We start from the raw sequence: 18,020 nt of genomic DNA on the forward strand, positions 1-18,020 counted from the left end.
TTCTTCGGCCTACTGAGGTGCAGAGACTCAGAGAGTCCTGTGCAGAGATACTCAGGCCTATTGCAAGCTGAGACCTGGAGCCGTCCCTCACTAAACTGGAGAAACGGCTGCTTCCCAGCGCCCAGCAATAATTCAGCCAAAAGACTTTCAGATTTACAAATTTTTACACTTCTAAAAAATTAATTTTCTCCCAATATTTTATGTTAACAAATTTCAAACCTGCAGCAGGATGGAAAGAATACGAACTCTGGCCAAGCACTGTGGCTCACGCCTGTAATCCCAGCACTTTGGGAGGCTGAGGCAGGCAGATCACCTGAGGTTGGGAGTTCAACATTGGCCTGGCCAACATTGTGAAACCTCGTCTTTGCTAAAAATACAAAAATTAGCTGAGCATAGTGGTGCGCACCTGGAATCCCAGCTACTCAGGAAGCTGAGGCAGGATAATCACTTGAACCAGAGAGGTGGAGCTTGCAGTGAGCTGAGATCATGCCACTGCACTCCAGCCTGGGTGACAGAGTGATACTCCGTCTCAAAAAATAAAAAACATCTGGGCGTGGTGGCTCACGTCTATAACCCTAGCACTTTGGGAGGCCGAGATGGGTGGATCACCTGAGGTCAGGAGTTCAAAACTAGCCTGGCCAGCATGGTGAAACCCTGTCTCTACTAAAAATAAAAAAAAAATTAAAAAAAAAAAAAATTAGCTAGGCGTGGTGCTGGGTGCCTGTAGTCCCAGCTACTTGGGAGGCTAAGACGGGGGAGTCACTTGAACCTGGGAGGCAGAGGTTTCAGTGAGCTGAAATCTCACTACTGCACTCCAGCCTGGGCAACAGAGTGAGACTCCATATACTCTTCCCGTAGATCCACCAATAAACATTTTGCTGCTGCTACTTTCTATCTGTGTAGCATATATTTTGTTAAACCATTGAAAGTAAGTTGCAGACATCTTGAACTTCACATCTAAATATTTCAGAAATTATGTCTTAAGAATAAGAAGCCAGGCCTGGCCGGGTGCGGTGGCTCAAGCCTGTAATCCCAGCACTTTGGGAGGCCAAGACGGGCAGATCACGAGGTCAGGAGATCGAGACCATCCTGGCTAACATGGTGAAACCCTGTCTCTACTAAAAAATGCCAAAAAAAAACTAGCCGGGCGAGGTGGCGGGCGCCTGTAGTCCCAGCTACTCGGGAGGCTGAGGCAGGAGAATGGCGTAAACCCGGGAGGCGGAGCTTGTAGTGAGCTGGGACCCGGCCACTGCACTCCAGCCTGGGCGAGAAAGCAAGACTCCGTCTCAAAAAAAAAAAAAAGTTATTTGGGAGGCCAAGGTGGGAGGATCACTTAAGGCCAGGAATTTGAGACCAGCCTCCACAACATGGCACAACCCTGTTGCCTAACATGGCTCTGTCACCCAGGCTGGAGTGCAGTGGCACAATCATAGTTCATTGTAGTCTTGAATTACTGGGCTCAAGTGATCCTCCTGCCTCAGCCTCTCAACTAACTGGGATTACAGGCCCATGCCTGGCAAAGTTTTTTTTTTTTTTTTTTTGTAGAGACAGGGTCTTATTATGTTGCCCAGGTTGGTCTTGAACTCCTGACCTCAAGTGACTCTCCGGCCTCGGCCTCCCAAAAGTGCCAGGACTACAGGGGTGGCCCACCGCATCTGAACTAGATTAAACTTTTTATTTATTTATTTTTCCATTGCCCCCTAGATTAAACTTTTTAAGTCAAGAATATTATCTAGCTGGGTGCGGTGGCTCACATCTGTAATCCCAGCACTTTGGGAGGCTGAGGTGGGCAGATCATGAGGTCAGGAGATTGAGACCATCCTGGCCAACATGGTGAAACCCAATCTCTACTAAAAATACAAAAATTAGCTGGGCATGGTGGCACACGCCTGTAGTCCCACCTACTCCAGAGGCTGAGGCAGGAGAATGGCTTGAACCCGGGACGCGGAGCTTGCAGTGAGCCGAGATCGTGCCATTTCACTCCAGCCTGGGCGACAAAGTGAGACTCCATCTCAAAAAAAGAAAAAAAACAAAAACAAAAAGCAGCATATACCTAGCTGGTGCTATTTTAAATTAATTTTAATTACAACAATACACAAAATTTTTTGGAAAAGAAATTAGGGGCTGAATTCCCCTTTGACTCCCTCCCCTCAGCCCATGAGATTACTTTCTGTTAGTTTGTTCCACACATACACGTATTGGCGATGTCCAGAGGGACCGCCCTCCCAGGGCCTCCTTGTCTTTAGCAGCGGAAATCCCGTTGGAGCTTCAGACCCTTCCACCCCTGTCCTCACACTCACAGCTGGGCCCCGCAACCCCCAGCCAACCTTGAAACCCTCATAAGTGGTCCTGCCCTTTATTGCTGTGCGTCAGATTCGCCACAGGAGGCTCAGATGTTCCAGGTTCTGCACAACCCTGGCCATCCCCTTTTCTGACCCCATCTCCATCCCTCCCCAGCTCCTGGCAGATGTCCTCTGTCCCCTCTGGAGGTGATGGTCCATCGTTAGCAAAATCTCCTTGTCTTCACTGCCTTCTCCAAACAGTTCCTATCCCTTCTGCTCTAGCAGAAACCCTGGACTCCTGAGGTCACCGCCCCTACCGTCTCCCCAGCAGCCCCTGGCAGGCTTTCTACACCCCTCCTGTGATGGGCCTGGAAGATTTGGGGTAGGCATCCTCCATAATCCTCATCACTTATAGACATTCTGCTCCCTCTCTTTTGCTTTCTTTTTAATTTTTTTTTCTGCCCAAGATAGTACTTCACCTCCTCCTTTCAGACACTCAGATTTGAACTCCAATTATCATCTGACGCCACCTACTTGGTTTCTGACATCTCCCAACCCATGATGGCCCAGTTCTAGATAATTTGTTCCTGGCTTGCCATTCCTCCAACCTACTTCTGTCTTAATTCTTAGACATGTTGATATCTATGCTGGGCCTCCCAGTTCCTTGAAGCCCTCTTCCCACCGGATCTTGTCATCTATCCTACCTCAGCCACTCACTAGCCACGCTGTCTTATACAGGAGCCACCAGCCACATATGGCCACAGAGCACCGCATCTCTCCCCAATTGAGATATGCTGTGAGTACAAAACACATACCAGATTTCAAAGAGTCCGTGTGAAAGAATTGTAAATTATCATTCATAATTTTTATTATTTATTTATTTATTTATTTATTTATTTATGTCTTTTGGGATGGAGTCTCACTCTGTCACCTGGGCTGGAGTGCAGTGGTGTGATCTCGGCTCACTGCAACCTCCGCCTCCTGGGTTCAAGCAATTCTCAGACCTCAGCCTCCTAAGCAGCTGGGATTACAGGTGCCCACCACCACGCCTGGCTAATTCTTTTGTATTTTTAGTAGAGACGGGGTTTTGCCATGTTGGCCAGGCTAGTCTCAAACTCCTGACCTCAGGTGATCCACCTGCCTTGGCCTCCCAAAGTGCTGGGATTACAGGTGTGAGCCACTGCGCCTGGCCAAGCATCCTACTCTCTAACCAACATGCCTCTCTTTCCAGCCCATTCTAGCACCCCAACTCCAATTGACTGTTGACCCCACAGAAACCTACAACCCACTGATATTACTACACATTTGCTGTCCTTCACTCTTCCCTTGTCCTTACATGCCTCCTCACCCAGCCTACACTCCAGGTCAATCATTAATAATGACTGCTTTGGCCAGGTGCAATGGCTCATGCCTGTAATCCCCAGCACTTTGGGAGGCCGAAGCAGATTAATCACCTGAAGTCAGGAGTTTGAAAACAGCCTCGCCAACATGGCAAAGCCCTGTCTCTACTAAAAATACAAAAATTAGCTGGGCATGGTGGCGGGTGCCTGTAATCCCAGATACTCAGGAGGCTGAGGCAGGAGAATCGCATGAATCCGGTAGATGGAGGTTGCAGTGAGCCGAGATTGCACCACTGCACTGCAACCTGGGAGACAGAGGGAGACTCCATCTTAAAAAATAAAATAGGCCGGGCGCGGTGGCTCACGCCTGTAATTCCAGCACTTTGGGAGGCCGAGACGGGTGGATCACGAGGTCAGGAGATCAAGACCATCCTGGCTAACACGGTGAAACCCCGTCTATACTAAAAATACCAAAATTAGCTAGGCACGGTGGCGGGCGCCCGTAGTCTTAGCTACACGGGAGGCTGAGGCAGGAGAATGGCGTGAACCCGGGAGACGGAGCTTGCAGTGAGTGGAGATCGCACCATTGCACTCCAGCCTGGGCGACAGAGCGAGACTCTGTCTCAAAAATAATAAAATAAAATAAATAAAATAAAATAAATAAAATAAAATAAAATAAAATAAAATATCCCTACTGCTTTCAATGCATGTATTTCTTTAGCAAATATTTGTTGAACACCTATTATGTGCCAGACACTATTCTAGGCCCAGGGTACACATCAGTGAACACGACAGACACATTTCCTGTCCTGTAGAGCTTATCTTCTGGTGGTAGGGGACAAACAATAAGTAAATCAGGCCGGGCATGGTGACTCGTGCCTGTAATCCCAGCACTTGGGAGGCTGAAGTAGGAGGACTGCCTTGAGCCCAGGAGGTCAAAGCTGCAGTGAACCATGATTGCACTGCTGCACATCAGCCTGGGCAACAGAGTCTCAAAATAGAGAAACAAAGTGGTCATATCGTACGTTAGAATAGTGGTTCTCAACCTGGGGTTACTTTGGCATCCCAGGGGATATTTGGCAACGTCTGGAGACATTTTTAGTTGTTCCCACTGTGGGTGCTGAACTGGTGGCATCCAGTGGGCAGAAACCACAGATGCTGCTCATCATCCTACAACGCACAGGACGGCTGCAGTCACAGAGAATGACCTGGCTTCAAGCGTCAACAGTGCCTCCTTCGAGAGCCTCTGTCTAGGTGTTAATGCTAACAAAACAAACAAACAAACAAAAAAGGGGGCTGGCCGCGGTGGCTCATGCCTGTAAGCCCAGCACTTTGGGAGGCTGAAGTGGGCGGATCACCTGAGGTCAGGAGTTCGAGACCAGCCTGGCCAACATGGCAAAACCCCGTCTCTCCTAAAAACACAAAAATTAGCCAGGTGTGGTGGCGTGCACCTGAAGTGCACCTGAAGAGGCTGAGGCAGGAGCATCCCTTGAACCTGGGAGGCAGAGGTTGCAGTGAGCCAAGATCCAGTCACTGCACTCTAGCCTGGGTGACAGGGTGAGACTCCGTTTCAGAAAAACAAAACAAAAACAAAAAAAGAAACGCAGAGCAGGGTTGAGGGATGGATACAGGAATTTCGAATGGAGGGTATGATTTGAAGTAGAATGGTCAGGTCTGTGTCAGCCTTTTTGAGGTGACGTTTGAGCAATATTGTGAAGGTGGAGAACCCGGCAGACATCTGGAAAGGAGATGGTAACCCACTGGGCTTCCCATTTCGCTGAGAAAATCTAATTGCCCACCACATACGCCCAGGTAGTAGAGGCCTTCTTTCCAGTCCTCGTGGATAAACTGCCTGTGCTCCTAGCCAAGGCTCCTGCCACTCGGGAACGCATTCCCACTCTCTGTCCAAGGCCATCACTGCCACAATTCTCTTATTAACCAGCAGTAATCTTTTCCACCCCCCTTTTCTCCAGCTGTTTAATGCCCTCTCATCTTCCTCCTTCCCTTTGCTGCAAAGAGCCCAAAAGACTTGTGTATTATCACTGTCTCCAACTTCTTTCCTCCCATTGGTCCTGAGCCCAAGCCCACAAGACTTTTGCTCCCAAAGTGCTCTTTTTAATTGTTAATTTTTAAAAATTTTTTTTTATTTGAGACAGAGTCTCGCTCTGTCATCCAGGCTAGAGTGCAGTGGTGTGATCTCGGCTCACTGCAACCTCCAACTCCCAGGTTCAAGCGATTCTCCTGCCTCAGCCTCCCGAGTAGCTGGGACTACAGGCATGTGCCACCGCGCCCGGCTAATTTTTGTATTTTTAGTAGAGACGGGGTTTTGCCATGTTGGTCAGTCTGGTCCCAAACTCCTGACCTAGTGATCTGCCCGCCTCAGCCTCCCAAAGTGCTGGGATTACAGGCGTGAGCCACCGTGCCTGGCCACTTCCTTGGCACTCCTATCCCTTTTCTTTGTTTTACCTTTTTTTCCTTATCAATGATTATTTTCACGCTGGGTATGGTATGGTGGCTCATGCCTATAATCCCAACACTTTGGGAGGCTGGGGCAGGAGGATCACTTGAGGCCAGGAGCTCCAGACTAGTCTGGGCAATATAGCAAGATCTCCCTCTCTACAGAAATTTAAAAAATAAAACAATGACTATTTCCTAATATATTACACATTACATTTATTTCTTGTATATCTTGTCTGTCTACTCCATTAAATGTAACTTTGCTCTCATTCAGGCAGTGACCTTTTTTAAAAAAACCTTGGCCGGGCGCGGTGGCTCACGCCTGTAATCCCAGCACTTTGGGAGGCGGAGGCGGGTGGATCACGAGGTCAGGAGATCGAGACCATCCTGGCTAACACGGTGAAACCCCGTCTCTACTAAAAACACAAAAAATTAGCCGGGTATGGTGGCGGGCGCCTGTAGTCCCAGCTACTTGGGAGGCTGAGGCAGGAGAATGGTGTGAACCCGGGAGGCGGAGGTTGCAGTGAGCTGAGATTCGACCACTGCACTCCAGTCTGGGTGACAGAGCGAGACTCTGTCTAAAAAAAAAAAAAAAAAAAAAAAAAAAACCTTAAAAATTATTTATTTATTTTGAGACAGGGTCTTGCTTTGTCACCCAGCCTGGTGTGCAGTGGCACGATGTTGGCCCACTATAAACCTCCCAGGCTCAATTGATCCTCTCACCTCAGCCTCCTGAGGAGCTGGGACTACAGGCATATGCTAATATGCCCAGATACTTTTTAAAATTTTTTTGTGGAAACGAGGTCTCACTATGTTACCCAGTCTGGTCTCAAACTCCTGAGCTGAAAAGATCCTTCCACTTCCACCTCCGGAGTAGCTAGGACCACAGGCACACACCACCACACCCAGCTAAAATACTTTTTTTTTCTTTTTCTTGCTCTGTCGCCTAGGCTGAAGTGCAGTGGCATACTCTCGGTTCACTGCAACCGCCACCTCCTGGGTTCAAGCAATTCTCCTGCCTCAGCCTCCCGAATAGCTGGGATTACAGGCACCTGCCACCACACCCAGCTAATTTTTGTATTTTTAGTAGACATGGGGTTTCACCGTGTCAAGGCTTTCACCATGTTGGCCAGGCTGGTCTCGAACTCCTGACCTCAAGTGATCCGTCCGCCTCAGCCTCTCAAAGTGCTGGGATTACAGGCGTGAGCCTCCACGCCTGGTCTGGTTTTTGTTTTTTTTGTTGTTGTTTTTGGGAACAGGATTTCACTGTGTTAGGCTGGAATGTAGTGGTGCGATCACAGCTCACTGCAGCCTCAAACTCGTGCCTGAGCTTCCTGAGTAGCTGGGACTACCTAGTGCACACCACTGTGTTTGACTAATTTAAATTTTTTTTTTTTTTTTTTGTAGAGACAGGGTCTTGCTCTGTTGCTCGGGCTGGTCTGGAATTTTGGCCTCAAGCAGTCTTTCTGCCTTGGCATGTCAAAGCCCTGGGATTACAGGTGTGAGCCACTGCACTCAGCCTTGACTGTTTTTAAAACACAAAGTGGCTAAGGCCTGTAATGCCAGAACTTCTGGAAGGCCAAGGCAGGTGGATCACGTAAGACCAGGTGTTCAAGACCAGTCTGGTCAACATGGTGAAACCCCATCTCTACTAAAAATACAAAAACTAGCCGGGTGTGGTGGCGGGGGCCTGTAATCCCAGCTACTCAGGAGGCTGAGACAAGAGAGTCACTTAAACCTGGGAGGCAGAGGTTGCAGTGAGCCAAGATCATGCCATTGTACTCCAGCCTGGGCGACACAGCAATGCTGTCAAATAAATAAATACATAAATAAATAAACAAATAAATAAATAAAATAAAACACAAAGTCCTATCCTATACTCCTGAGTCGCCTCAGTTCTGGGCCAATTGGGAAAGTTGGTTACCCTGTTTACTAGTTTTTCTACTGATGTCCTTTTTCTGTTCCAGGATTTGATCCAGAACACCACATTGCATTTAGTTGTTCTGTCTCCTTAGTTTCTCATCTGCAATGATTTGTGGGTCCTTCCTTATTTTTCATGACCTTGGCTCTTTTGATTTGTTTTGTTTTTTGTTTTTGAGGCAGGGTCTCACTGTGTTGCCCAGGCTGGAGTACACTGCCATGACCACGGCTCACTGCAGTCTTGACCTCCTGGGCTCACATGATCCTCCTGCCTCAGCCTTCTGAGTAGCTGGGACTACAGGTGAGCACCACCACACCCGGTCAATGTTTTGTTTTTGTAGAGTCGGGGTCTCCCTATGTTGCCCGGGCTGGTCTTGAACTCCTGGCCCCAAGCAATCCTCCTGCTTCAGCTTCCCAAAGTGTTGTAATTACAGGTATGAGCCTGGCATGAACTTGACACTATTGAGATATACTGGTCAGGTATTTTGTAGACTGTCCCTCAACTCTGTTTTGCCAGATGTTTTCTCATGATTAGAGAAGGGTTATAAATTTTGAAGAAAATCCAGAGAGGTGAAGAGGTGAAATAGGGCAGGAATTTGATCTGTTTTATTTACTGCTCTATACCCAGTGTCTGGAACTTGGCCCATGGTAAGTACCAAAAATCTGGTTTTTTGAATGAATAAGTGAATACATGAGTGGCTGTGGAAATTTAGTATTGTTTCAAAGTTTTAAAATGTTGTTGATATAGGCCGGGCACAGTGGCTTATACCTGTAATCCTAGCAGTTTGGGAGGCCGAGGTGGGAGGATCACTTAAGGTCAGGAGTTTGAGACCAGCCTGATCAACATGGTGAAACTTCTGTCTCTACTAAAAATACAAAAATTAGCCAAGTGTGGTGGCAGGCGCCTGTAATCCCGGCTACTTGGGAGGCTGAGGCAGAAGAATCACTTGAACCTGGGAGGCAGAGGTTGCAGTGAGCCGAGATCGCACCACTGCACTCCAGCCTGGGCAACAGAGTAAGACTCTTTCTCAAAACAAATAAACAAATAACTACTCTTTGGCTGGATACGGTGGTTCATGCTTGTAATCTTAGCACTTAGGGAGGCCGAGGCGGGCAGATCACTTGAAGTTAGGGGTTCGAGACCAGCCTGGCCAACATGGTGAAACCCCATCTCTACTTAAAATACAAAAAATGATCTGGGTGTGGTGGCGGACACCTGTAATCCCAGCTACTGGGGCCTTTTTTTTTTTTTTTTTTTTGAGGTGGAGTCTTCACTCTGTCCCCCAGGCTGGAGTACAGTGGCGCATCTCCGCTCACTGCAAGCTCCGCCTCCCGGGTTCGCGCCATTCTCCTGCCTCAGCCTCCCGAGTAGCTGGGACTACAGGCGCCCGCCACCGCGCCCGGCTAATTTTTTATATTTTAGTAGAGACGAGGTTTCACCGTGTTAGCCAGGATGGTCTCGATCTCCTGACCTCGTGATCCACCCGCCTGGGCCTCCCAAAGTGCAGGGATTACAGGCGTGAGCCACCGCGCCCGGCCGGGATGTTTTTTTAAGACAGAGTCTCACTCTGTTGCCCAGGCTGGAGTGCAGTGGCAAGATCTTGGCTCACTGAAACCTCCACCTCCCAGGTTCAAGGAATTCCCCCGCCTCAGCCTCTCAAGTAGCTGGGAATCCCTGTCTCTGCCAAAAAAAAAAAAAAAACTATATAGATATATATGTGTGTGTGTGTGTGTGTTTTATATGTATATATATTTAGGTATATGCACACACACACAAAATTAGGTGGGAGTGGTGGCGCACGCCTGTGGTCCCAGCTACTTGGGAGGCTGAGGCACGAGAATTGCTTGAGCCCGTGAAGTCAAGGCTGCAGTGAGCCAAGACCGAGCCATTGCACTCCAGCCTGGGCGAAAGAGAAAGACCGTGTCTCAGAACAAACAAACAAAAGCTATTCTTGCCACGTTTTTCTTTTTTTTTTTTTTTTTTGAGTCAGAGTCTCACACTGTCGCCCAGGCTGGAGTGCAGTGGCTCGATCTCGGTTCACTTCAAGCTCTGCCTCCCCGGTTCACGCCATTCTCCTGCCTCAGCCTTCCGAGTAGCTGGGACTACAGGCGCCCGCCACCACTCCCGGCTAATTATATATATATATTTTTAGTACAGACGGGGGTTTCACCGTGTTAGCCAGGATGGTTTCGATCTCCTGACCTCGTGATCCGCCCGCCTCGGCCTCTCAAAGTGCTGGGATTACGGGCGTGAGCCACCGCGCCCGGCCCATATTTATTTGTTAACAGACACTGATACCCAGCTAAAGCGGTTGAACACATTTATTCTCTGTAAGTGTTTAAAAGTATCTGTTTTCCTCACATCGTTTTATTTAAAATTGTTCTGGATCAAGCAACTTGATCTTTTTCCTCATAACTTGCCGACTGACCCGTGACAGCAAAACCGGCAGAAGCTCGGTGACCTGCCACCTTGAGTCTGCAGGTAGTGCCCCTGGACTACATTTCCCAGAAGGCACTGCGGACTCTCTTCCTGCCTGGTCGGCTTGAAGGGAAGGACCAATCCCTGAGTGTCTCGGGAAGGAGGCATCCGGAGCCGCGGACCTAGAGATCCCAGAAGCCACCGCGCGGCGGCCCGGCCCGCAACTATTTCCAGATTCGGCGGGGGCAGGGGTGGGCCCAGACTCCACTTCCCGGCGGGTAGTGCGACCCTAGGGGCGGGACTTCATGTCCCAGCAGGCTCCGGGCGGCGCGGGCCGCGGTGCCTTGTGTGGGATGTAAGCGCGGAGGTGGGCGAGGGGTACCGAGGCGAGGACTCTCCTTGGGGTTTGGGGGCTTGGCCTGGGTGCGCTTTCTGGGCGGACTCTAGGGCCCCGAGGGCACAGTCGTAGAGGGGGCGGGGCGGCCATTGGGGCTCCTCATTGGGGTCCTTGAGGCGCACCCCATCGGGTACCGGGCGTCCCGGAATTGTGGGGGACAAAAAGGCTCTGCAGTCTCGGCTGAGGGGTCTCACCGACAAAAGAGGGGAAGCCGGTGAGCAGAGGCTGAGGAGGGTGGGGAAGCAGGGGAGCTGTGCGTGTGTCGGAGGGTGGAAACTTAGCGGACCCTGGGAGGGGGCTCCCCGGCCGAACCTGCCCGACCCTCCCTCCCGCGGCTTGCCTGCAGGCCGCCGCCCGCCGCCCGCCGCCATGGGGCTGAAGGCCGCCCAGAAGACGCTGTTCCCGCTGCGCTCCATCGACGACGTGGTGCGCCTGTTTGCTGCCGAGCTGGGCCGAGAGGAGCCGGACCTGGTGCTCCTTTCCTTGGTGCTGGGCTTCGTGGAGCATTTTCTGGCTGTCAACCGCGTCATCCCCACCAACGTTCCCGAGCTCACCTTCCAGCCCAGCCCCGCCCCCGACCCGCCTGGCGGCCTCACCTACTTTCCCGTGGCCGACCTGTCTATCATCGCCGCCCTCTATGCCCGCTTCACCGCCCAGATTCGAGGCGCCGTCGACCTGTCCCTCTATCCTCGAGAAGGGGGTGTCTCCAGCCGTGAGCTGGTGAAGAAGGTCTCCGATGTCATATGGAACAGCCTCAGCCGCTCCTACTTCAAGGATCGAGCCCACATCCAGTCCCTCTTCAGCTTCATCACAGGTTGGAGCCCAGTAGGTGGGAATCTTATCCATGACCCACTTCTTCAAAACCCTCCGTGGTTTACAGAACCCTTTTGAGAACTGTAAGCCTTGTGAGGTTGGGCAGGTGTTATTTTCCTCTTTGCAGTTGGGAAACTGAAGCCCAGAGAGGGGAAATGATGTGCCAAAGTCACACACGGCATGGCAGGGCTGGAAGTGAAGCCTGATCACTTGGCTCCAAACCATCAACCTCACCTCTGCCCCCTCAGCACCTCCACCCCTGCCACTGAACAGTTACAGCAGTTCTAAGCATGAGATACAGAGGGTGGCAGCAGATTTAGGGGGCAAGAAGATGAAATTGGGTTGCATTTGAGGCAGTTAAACAAAATAATAGTTATGAAGATGTTTTTGTTTTTGTTTTTTGTGTTTTTTTTTTTTTTTTTTTTTTGAGACAGGGTCTCACTCTGTCCCCCAGGCTGGAGTGCAGTGGTGTGATCATGGCTCACTGCAGCCTCAACCTCCCCAGGCTCAGAGATCCTCCTACCTCAGCCTCTTGAGTAGCTGAGAGTACAGGCATTCACCACCACGCCTGGCTAATTTTTTGTATTTTTTGTAGAGATGGCGTCTCACTATGTGGCCCAGACTGGTCTTGAACTCTTGGGCTCAAGTGATCTGCCCGCCTCAGCCTCCCAGTTGCTGGGATTACAGGTGTGAGCCACCGCAACTGGTGGCCTATGACATTTTTTTTTTTTCTAAGACAGAATCTCACTCTGTCGTCCGGGCTGGAGTGCAGTGGCGCAATCTCGGCTCACTGCAAGCTCTGCCTCCTGGGTTCATGCCATTCTCCTGCCTCCTGCCTCAGCCTCCTGAATAGCTGGGACTACAGGTGCCCGCCACCACACCTGGCTAATTTTTTTTTTTTTTGTATTTTTAGTAGAGATGGGGTTTCACTGTGTTAGGATTGTCTGGATCTCCTGACCTCGTGATCCACCCGCCTTGGCCTCCCAAAGTGCTGGGATTACAGGTGTGAGCCACCGCGCCCGGCCAAAAATGTTTCGAGACAGACCGAGGGCTTGACCTCAAAAGGCTTAAGACTTTTCAGCAAGCCTGGTTGACTGGCAATCCCATCCTGGTGTGCCATATTGAGAAGGATTCAGAGGCTGCTTCTCAGATTAGCAGGAAAAGAGTGCAGAGATAAATGAGGATTATCTGTTGGTGGATGTATAACAGGAGAGTGTTGGCCAGTGTCCTGTATTTGCCATTCCTGTTTTAACCTAATAAGTGCAGTAAAATAGAATCCTTAAATCCACAGAATATATAATAGAGTTGCAGAGAAAGACGAGATAGGGCCAAAGGCTGGGTCAGCTACAGGAGATCCAGAAAGGTCTCTTGTTGGACATAGAGGGTGTAAACAGGGAAAGAGAGGCTTTGAACACATGGGAGGGAAGGGATGGAGGGATGGTGGGCAGGATAATCTGAGTTTGGGGCACAGGCTTGGAAGGGGAGTGGGAGGGAGTGTGGCCCATCACTACCTGGCTCCCTTCCCCCACATCAAAACACAGAGGACCCTCTTTCATTACCTGCCCCTTCCACAGGCACCAAATTGGACAGCTCCGGTGTGGCCTTTGCTGTGGTTGGGGCCTGCCAGGCCCTGGGTCTCCGGGATGTCCACCTCGCCCTGTCTGAGGATCATGCCTGGGTAGTGTTTGGGCCCAATGGGGAGCAGACAGCTGAGGTCACCTGGCATGGCAAGGGCAACGAGGACCGCAGGGGCCAGACGGTCAACGCTGGTGTGGCTGAGCGGGTATTGTTCCCTCCCTGCAACCTTGTCCCCTTCATACTCTGGTAGCCCAAACCAACCAAAGGACTCCACTTTCTTGGGCCACACCCCTTTCTTCCCATTACCACCCACATACATCAGGAAGGGAAGACAGAAGAGCCCCTTTTCCCGGCTGTCATTCCCTGAAGAAGGCACAGGGTGGGCCATCATGAGACATAATGATCTTGTCCCCTTTCAAGAGCTGGCTGTACCTGAAAGGATCATACATGCGCTGTGACCGCAAGATGGAGGTGGCATTCATGGTGTGTGCCATCAACCCTTCCATTGACCTGCACACCGACTCGCTGGAGCTGCTGCAGCTGCAGCAGGTGAGGGCTGAGCCAATGGGGCAGTACTGGGCTAGGCCAGACTTGACTTGCTCTGGGACCCTGGGTAGGGGCACTTTCCCTTCCTGAGCTTCAGTTTCCCCCGCTGGAATATGGGTTAGTAATTCCTGGCCTGGCCTTTCCCAGGGCTCTTGGGAGAGTGGAATTGAGATGTGAAATTGCTTTAACTCCATTAAAGAATGGCCCAGAATTTTGGCCCTCCTACCTGGTGGGTGGTCCCTGTTTGTTCTGACCCCCACCTCTGCCCGATAGGCTAAGGACCCATTCTCTTCCCTGTTCCGTAGCTCATAACTCTCTCCTTCGGCTCCTAGAAGCTGCTCTGGCTGCTCTATGACCTGGGACATCTGGAAAGGTCAGTAGAGGGAAGTGGCCAGGCTGGGCCTTGTGAGGCCAGGGGGCTAGGTGGCAGCCTGAATTATGATCCTCTCCTAGGTACCCCATGGCCTTAGGGAACCTGGCAGATCTGGAGGAGCTGGAGCCCACCCCTGGCCGGCCAGATCCACTCACCCTCTACCACAAGGTGGGGGCATCTAAGGAGGATGCAGAAGGGAGACCCCAACAGTGGCTGAGGCAGGGGCCCTCATCTGGGTGGATGAGAACTTTGTGTGTTAGGGGGTATCACCCATCCAGTGTCACTTTATGTCAACTGTGTGCAGAATCAGTTCAGTCAGGGCTGTCCGAGGAGTGTCCAGGGTTCACCAGCCTGGGAGTGTCAGGGTCTGCATTTGTCCCCTCAGCCCTGCCTTTTCTGCCACTCCTTACTGTCCTTTCTGGAGTATAACAGAGGTCAAACGTGGTAGGAGCACTGAAGAGGGAGGGGGTGTTTACTTGGTGGGTGTAGGTGGGGAGTAGGGCCATTGGGCTGGGCTTGGAAGTCTTTGGTGTGTATGTAGAAGAGTGTCTGGGAAAGAGGAGGACCCTGAGCTTGGAGGGCAGGCCCCACCCCTGCAGTCTGCCCCAGGCCTCAGCCAGCAGTCCTGTAGACCCAGGGAGGAGACCAGGTAGAAGGGCTGGCAGCAAGTGGAGGTCGGAGTGGAGATGGAGAGGACTCCCTGGGATCTTCCTGTGACCCCTTCTGGGTGTGCCCTGGTGGGGCATTTGTGCCAGCAGGGCAGCTGGGGCTGCCTCCCTGAGGATCCTCTGCCTCACCCCCAGGGCATTGCCTCAGCCAAGACCTACTATCGGGATGAACACATCTACCCCTACATGTACCTGGCTGGCTACCACTGTCGCAACCGCAACGTGCGCGAAGCCCTGCAGGCCTGGGCAGACACGGCCACTGTCATCCAGGAGTGAGGATCCCCCTATTAGGGCCTGCAGCCTGTCCTTTCTTCCCCTCCATTAGTTTCCAACCACCCTCATCCAGGACTGAGGCCTGGCTCCCACGCCCCATCCCCTTTCCATCCAGTCCCTAGGCAGCAAGGCCGCCATCACCCAGGAGGTAGGGACCCTGATTAAGGTGTCACATCTTCCCCCCCCCCCCTTCTCCTAATTTTTTTTTCTCAGAACAGCTTCAAATCTCCTCCCAATGTTTAACCACCATCATCCAGCAGTGGGACCTCCACCCTCAGCCCCGTGCCCCTCCTCATTCTTGCTTTCTTGCTGTGGCTGACCCAGACAGCATCATTTTGCAGTGAGGACCCCACCTACTCCCCCAGCCCCTGGGGTGACCCAGGAGAAGAAACCTGGGCTCCATCCCCCACCAGGTCCCTGGGGCTACCCCCCATGGCGAGACCCCTTCAGACCCTACAGAGACCCCACTGCTCTCACAGCTACAACTACTGCCGGGAAGACGAGGAGATCTACAAGGAGTTCTTCGAAGTAGCCAATGATGTCATCCCCAACCTGCTGAAGGAGGCAGCCAGCTTGCTGGAGGCGGGCGAGGAGCGGCCGGGGGAGCAGAGCCAGGTGAAAGGCTAGAGCTCCAGCCTGTGTCCAGCCTCCAACCTGGGCAGGGCTCCCTGCCATAGGCCATGGGGGCTGCATGTATGGGACTAGGGATGGCATGAGGAAGGTGGCCCTGAGCAGAGAGCTATGTTCCCTTTTGCTATAACTGAGGTCCTGGACCCAGGTTGGACAGGGCTGAAGGTATTTTAGAGGTTTCTACCCTGTGCCTTCAGTGTCATGGCCAGACTCCCTCCCTCAGCTGAGGGATGGAGATAAGGGACGGTAACTTCTGGCGACGGATTGGCTTTATAAAAGGAAAGAGGTTCTAAGAATGTTCTCAACCTATGCTTACCTTTTCTGGAGCCAGGGGTCTTTGCCTAGGTGGGGGGCCTGGCCTGTGCCCTCTGCTAAGGGGTAAGAGACTGACCTGTGCCCTCCCTTCCCCCTTGTCAAGGGCACCCAGAGCCAAGGTTCTGCCCTCCAGGACCCTGAGTGCTTCGCCCACCTGCTGCGATTCTACGACGGCATCTGCAAATGGGAGGAGGGCAGTCCCACACCTGTGCTGCACGTGGGCTGGGCCACCTTTCTTGTGCAGTCCCTAGGCCGTTTCGAGGGACAGGTGAGGGACAGCTGCACAGAGGTCTGGGCACCACAGGTGGTGACAGCAGCTATGGCTTGTCAGACTTTTTTGGCCCAGGGGCAGTATCTGCTCATCCCCTTGGGTGCCGGTGAGACTGAGACCCCTGGGTGGCATGGGATGGCCAGAGCAGGGTCCTGGAGTTCCAGCCACTGGCCAGCAACCTTGCTCTCACCTCGTTCTCCCCACTGGCCCAGGTGCGGCAGAAGGTGCGCATAGTGAGCCGAGAGGCCGAGGCAGCTGAGGCCGAGGAGCCATGGGGCGAGGAAGCCCGGGAAGGCCGGCGGCGGGGCCCACGGCGGGAGTCCAAGCCAGAGGAGCCCCCGCCACCCAAGAAGCCAGCACTGGACAAGGGCCTGGGTGCCAGCCAGGGTGCAGTGTCAGGACCCCCCCGGAAGCCCCCTGGGACGGTTCCTGGCACAGCCCGAGGCCCTGAAGGTGGCAGCACGGCTCAGGTGCCAGCGCCTGCAGCGTCACCACCGCCAGAGGGTCCAGTGCTCACTTTCCAGAGTGAGAAGATGAAGGGCATGAAGGAGCTGCTGGTGGCCACCAAGATCAACTCGAGCGCCATCAAGCTGCAACTCACGGCACAGTCACAAGTGCAGATGAAGAAGCAGAAAGTGTCCACCCCTAGTGACTACACTCTGTCTTTCCTCAAGCGGCAGCGCAAAGGCCTCTAAACTACTGGGGACTTTGGACCGCTTGTGGGGACCCAGGCCCCGCCTTTAGTCCCCCAACTCTGAGCCCATGCTCTGCCCCCAGCCCAAAGGGGACAGGCCTTATGCCTACCCAAACCCAAGGTTCCAGGTCCCAAGCAGAGTCTATATCAAACCCACGATTTTCTCCAGCTCAGAACCCAGGGCTCTGCCCTAGTCATTAGAATATAGGTCTCTTCTCCCAGAATTCCAGGGTGCCAATGGAAACCTCACCCTGGGTCCTAATTAACAATCTTTAAAGGCCCAGCCCCTAGAAACCCAGGCTCCTCCTCGGAACCGCTCACCTAGAACCAGACCAACGTTACTCAGGGCTGCTCCCAGCTTGTAGGAGCTGAGGTTTCACCCTTAACCCAAGGAGCACAGGTCCCACCTCCGGCCTGGGAGCCTAGACCACTCAGCCCCTAGGAGTATATTTCCACACTTCAGAATTCCGTATCTTGCGAATCCAAGCCCTCTGCCCCAAAAAACTTCAGTTCTGCTCCAGAATTTGGAAATCCTAGCTTCCTCTCTTTCCTATCCCGAGTCTGGGACACAAAACTCCCCCCAGCCTATGAGCATCCTGAGCCCCGCCCTCTTCCTGACGAAACTGGCCCCGGATCAGAGCAGGACCTCCCTTCCGACCCTCTGGGAACCTCCCAGAGGTCCAGCCCATTTCGGAGCATCCCGGAGGAAATCTGCAGAGGGTTGGGAGTGGGTGACAGGAGCCTGATCTTTTCCTGTTTTGTACATAGATTTATTTTTCAGTTCCAAGAAAGATGAATACATTTTGTTAAAAAAAAATACAAAGCGCAAGTCCATGTTTCATCTGGGAAACTGGGGATGGGGCGGGGAGTGGAGCGCCCCCTCTTCCCTCTGCCTTCTGGCTTCCAAGACTCTGCGCTCCCTACCTGTGGAGCGCGCGCAACGAGCAACGGTGGCAGCGGAAGGACTTAGGCTCCACCCCGGCCTCGGGGCTTCCCCGCGCCGCCGAGGGCCAGTCCCGCGGGCGCCTCCTCCCGGCCGGGCGG

At 52.4% G+C, this 18,020-nt stretch overlaps 1 protein-coding gene across 3 annotated transcripts; it reads left to right on the plus strand.

Moving 5' to 3' along the window:
• The first annotated feature begins 10,661 nt into the window (after positions 1-10,661).
• On the plus strand, positions 10,662-17,800 carry LOC105469535 (menin 1). 3 transcript variants are annotated; one of them, XM_071074344.1, is made up of 10 exons: positions 10,662-10,785; positions 11,162-11,629; positions 13,203-13,411; positions 13,627-13,755; positions 14,085-14,125; positions 14,206-14,293; positions 14,929-15,065; positions 15,546-15,681; positions 16,115-16,279; positions 16,495-17,800. In XM_071074344.1, the coding sequence occupies exons 2-10, from the start codon at positions 11,185-11,187 to the stop codon at positions 16,975-16,977; spliced, it is 1,833 nt and encodes a 610-aa protein (XP_070930445.1). In that variant the 5' UTR covers positions 10,662-10,785; positions 11,162-11,184; the 3' UTR covers positions 16,978-17,800. The 3 variants fall into 3 exon arrangements, with proteins under 3 accessions (XP_070930445.1, XP_070930446.1, XP_070930444.1); XM_071074345.1 differs by having other exon boundaries at positions 10,674-10,773; XM_071074343.1 differs by having other exon boundaries at positions 10,679-11,029.
• The last annotated feature ends 220 nt before the right edge of the window (positions 17,801-18,020 follow it).

Source organism: Macaca nemestrina, chromosome 12 (assembly GCF_043159975.1).
Source record: "Macaca nemestrina isolate mMacNem1 chromosome 12, mMacNem.hap1, whole genome shotgun sequence".
NCBI classification, from domain to species: Eukaryota; Metazoa; Chordata; class Mammalia; order Primates; family Cercopithecidae; genus Macaca; species Macaca nemestrina.

Coding starts and splice junctions, on each gene's coding strand:
- LOC105469535 (XM_071074344.1), top strand. CDS start 11,185: ATGGGGCTGAAGGCCGCCCAGAAGACGCTGTTCCCGCTGCGCTCCATC. Junction 13,412..13,626: donor ACGCTGGTGTGGCTGAGCGG/GTATTGTTCCCT, acceptor TCCCCTTTCAAG/AGCTGGCTGTACCTGAAAGG. Junction 13,756..14,084: donor AGCTGCTGCAGCTGCAGCAG/GTGAGGGCTGAG, acceptor TTCGGCTCCTAG/AAGCTGCTCTGGCTGCTCTA.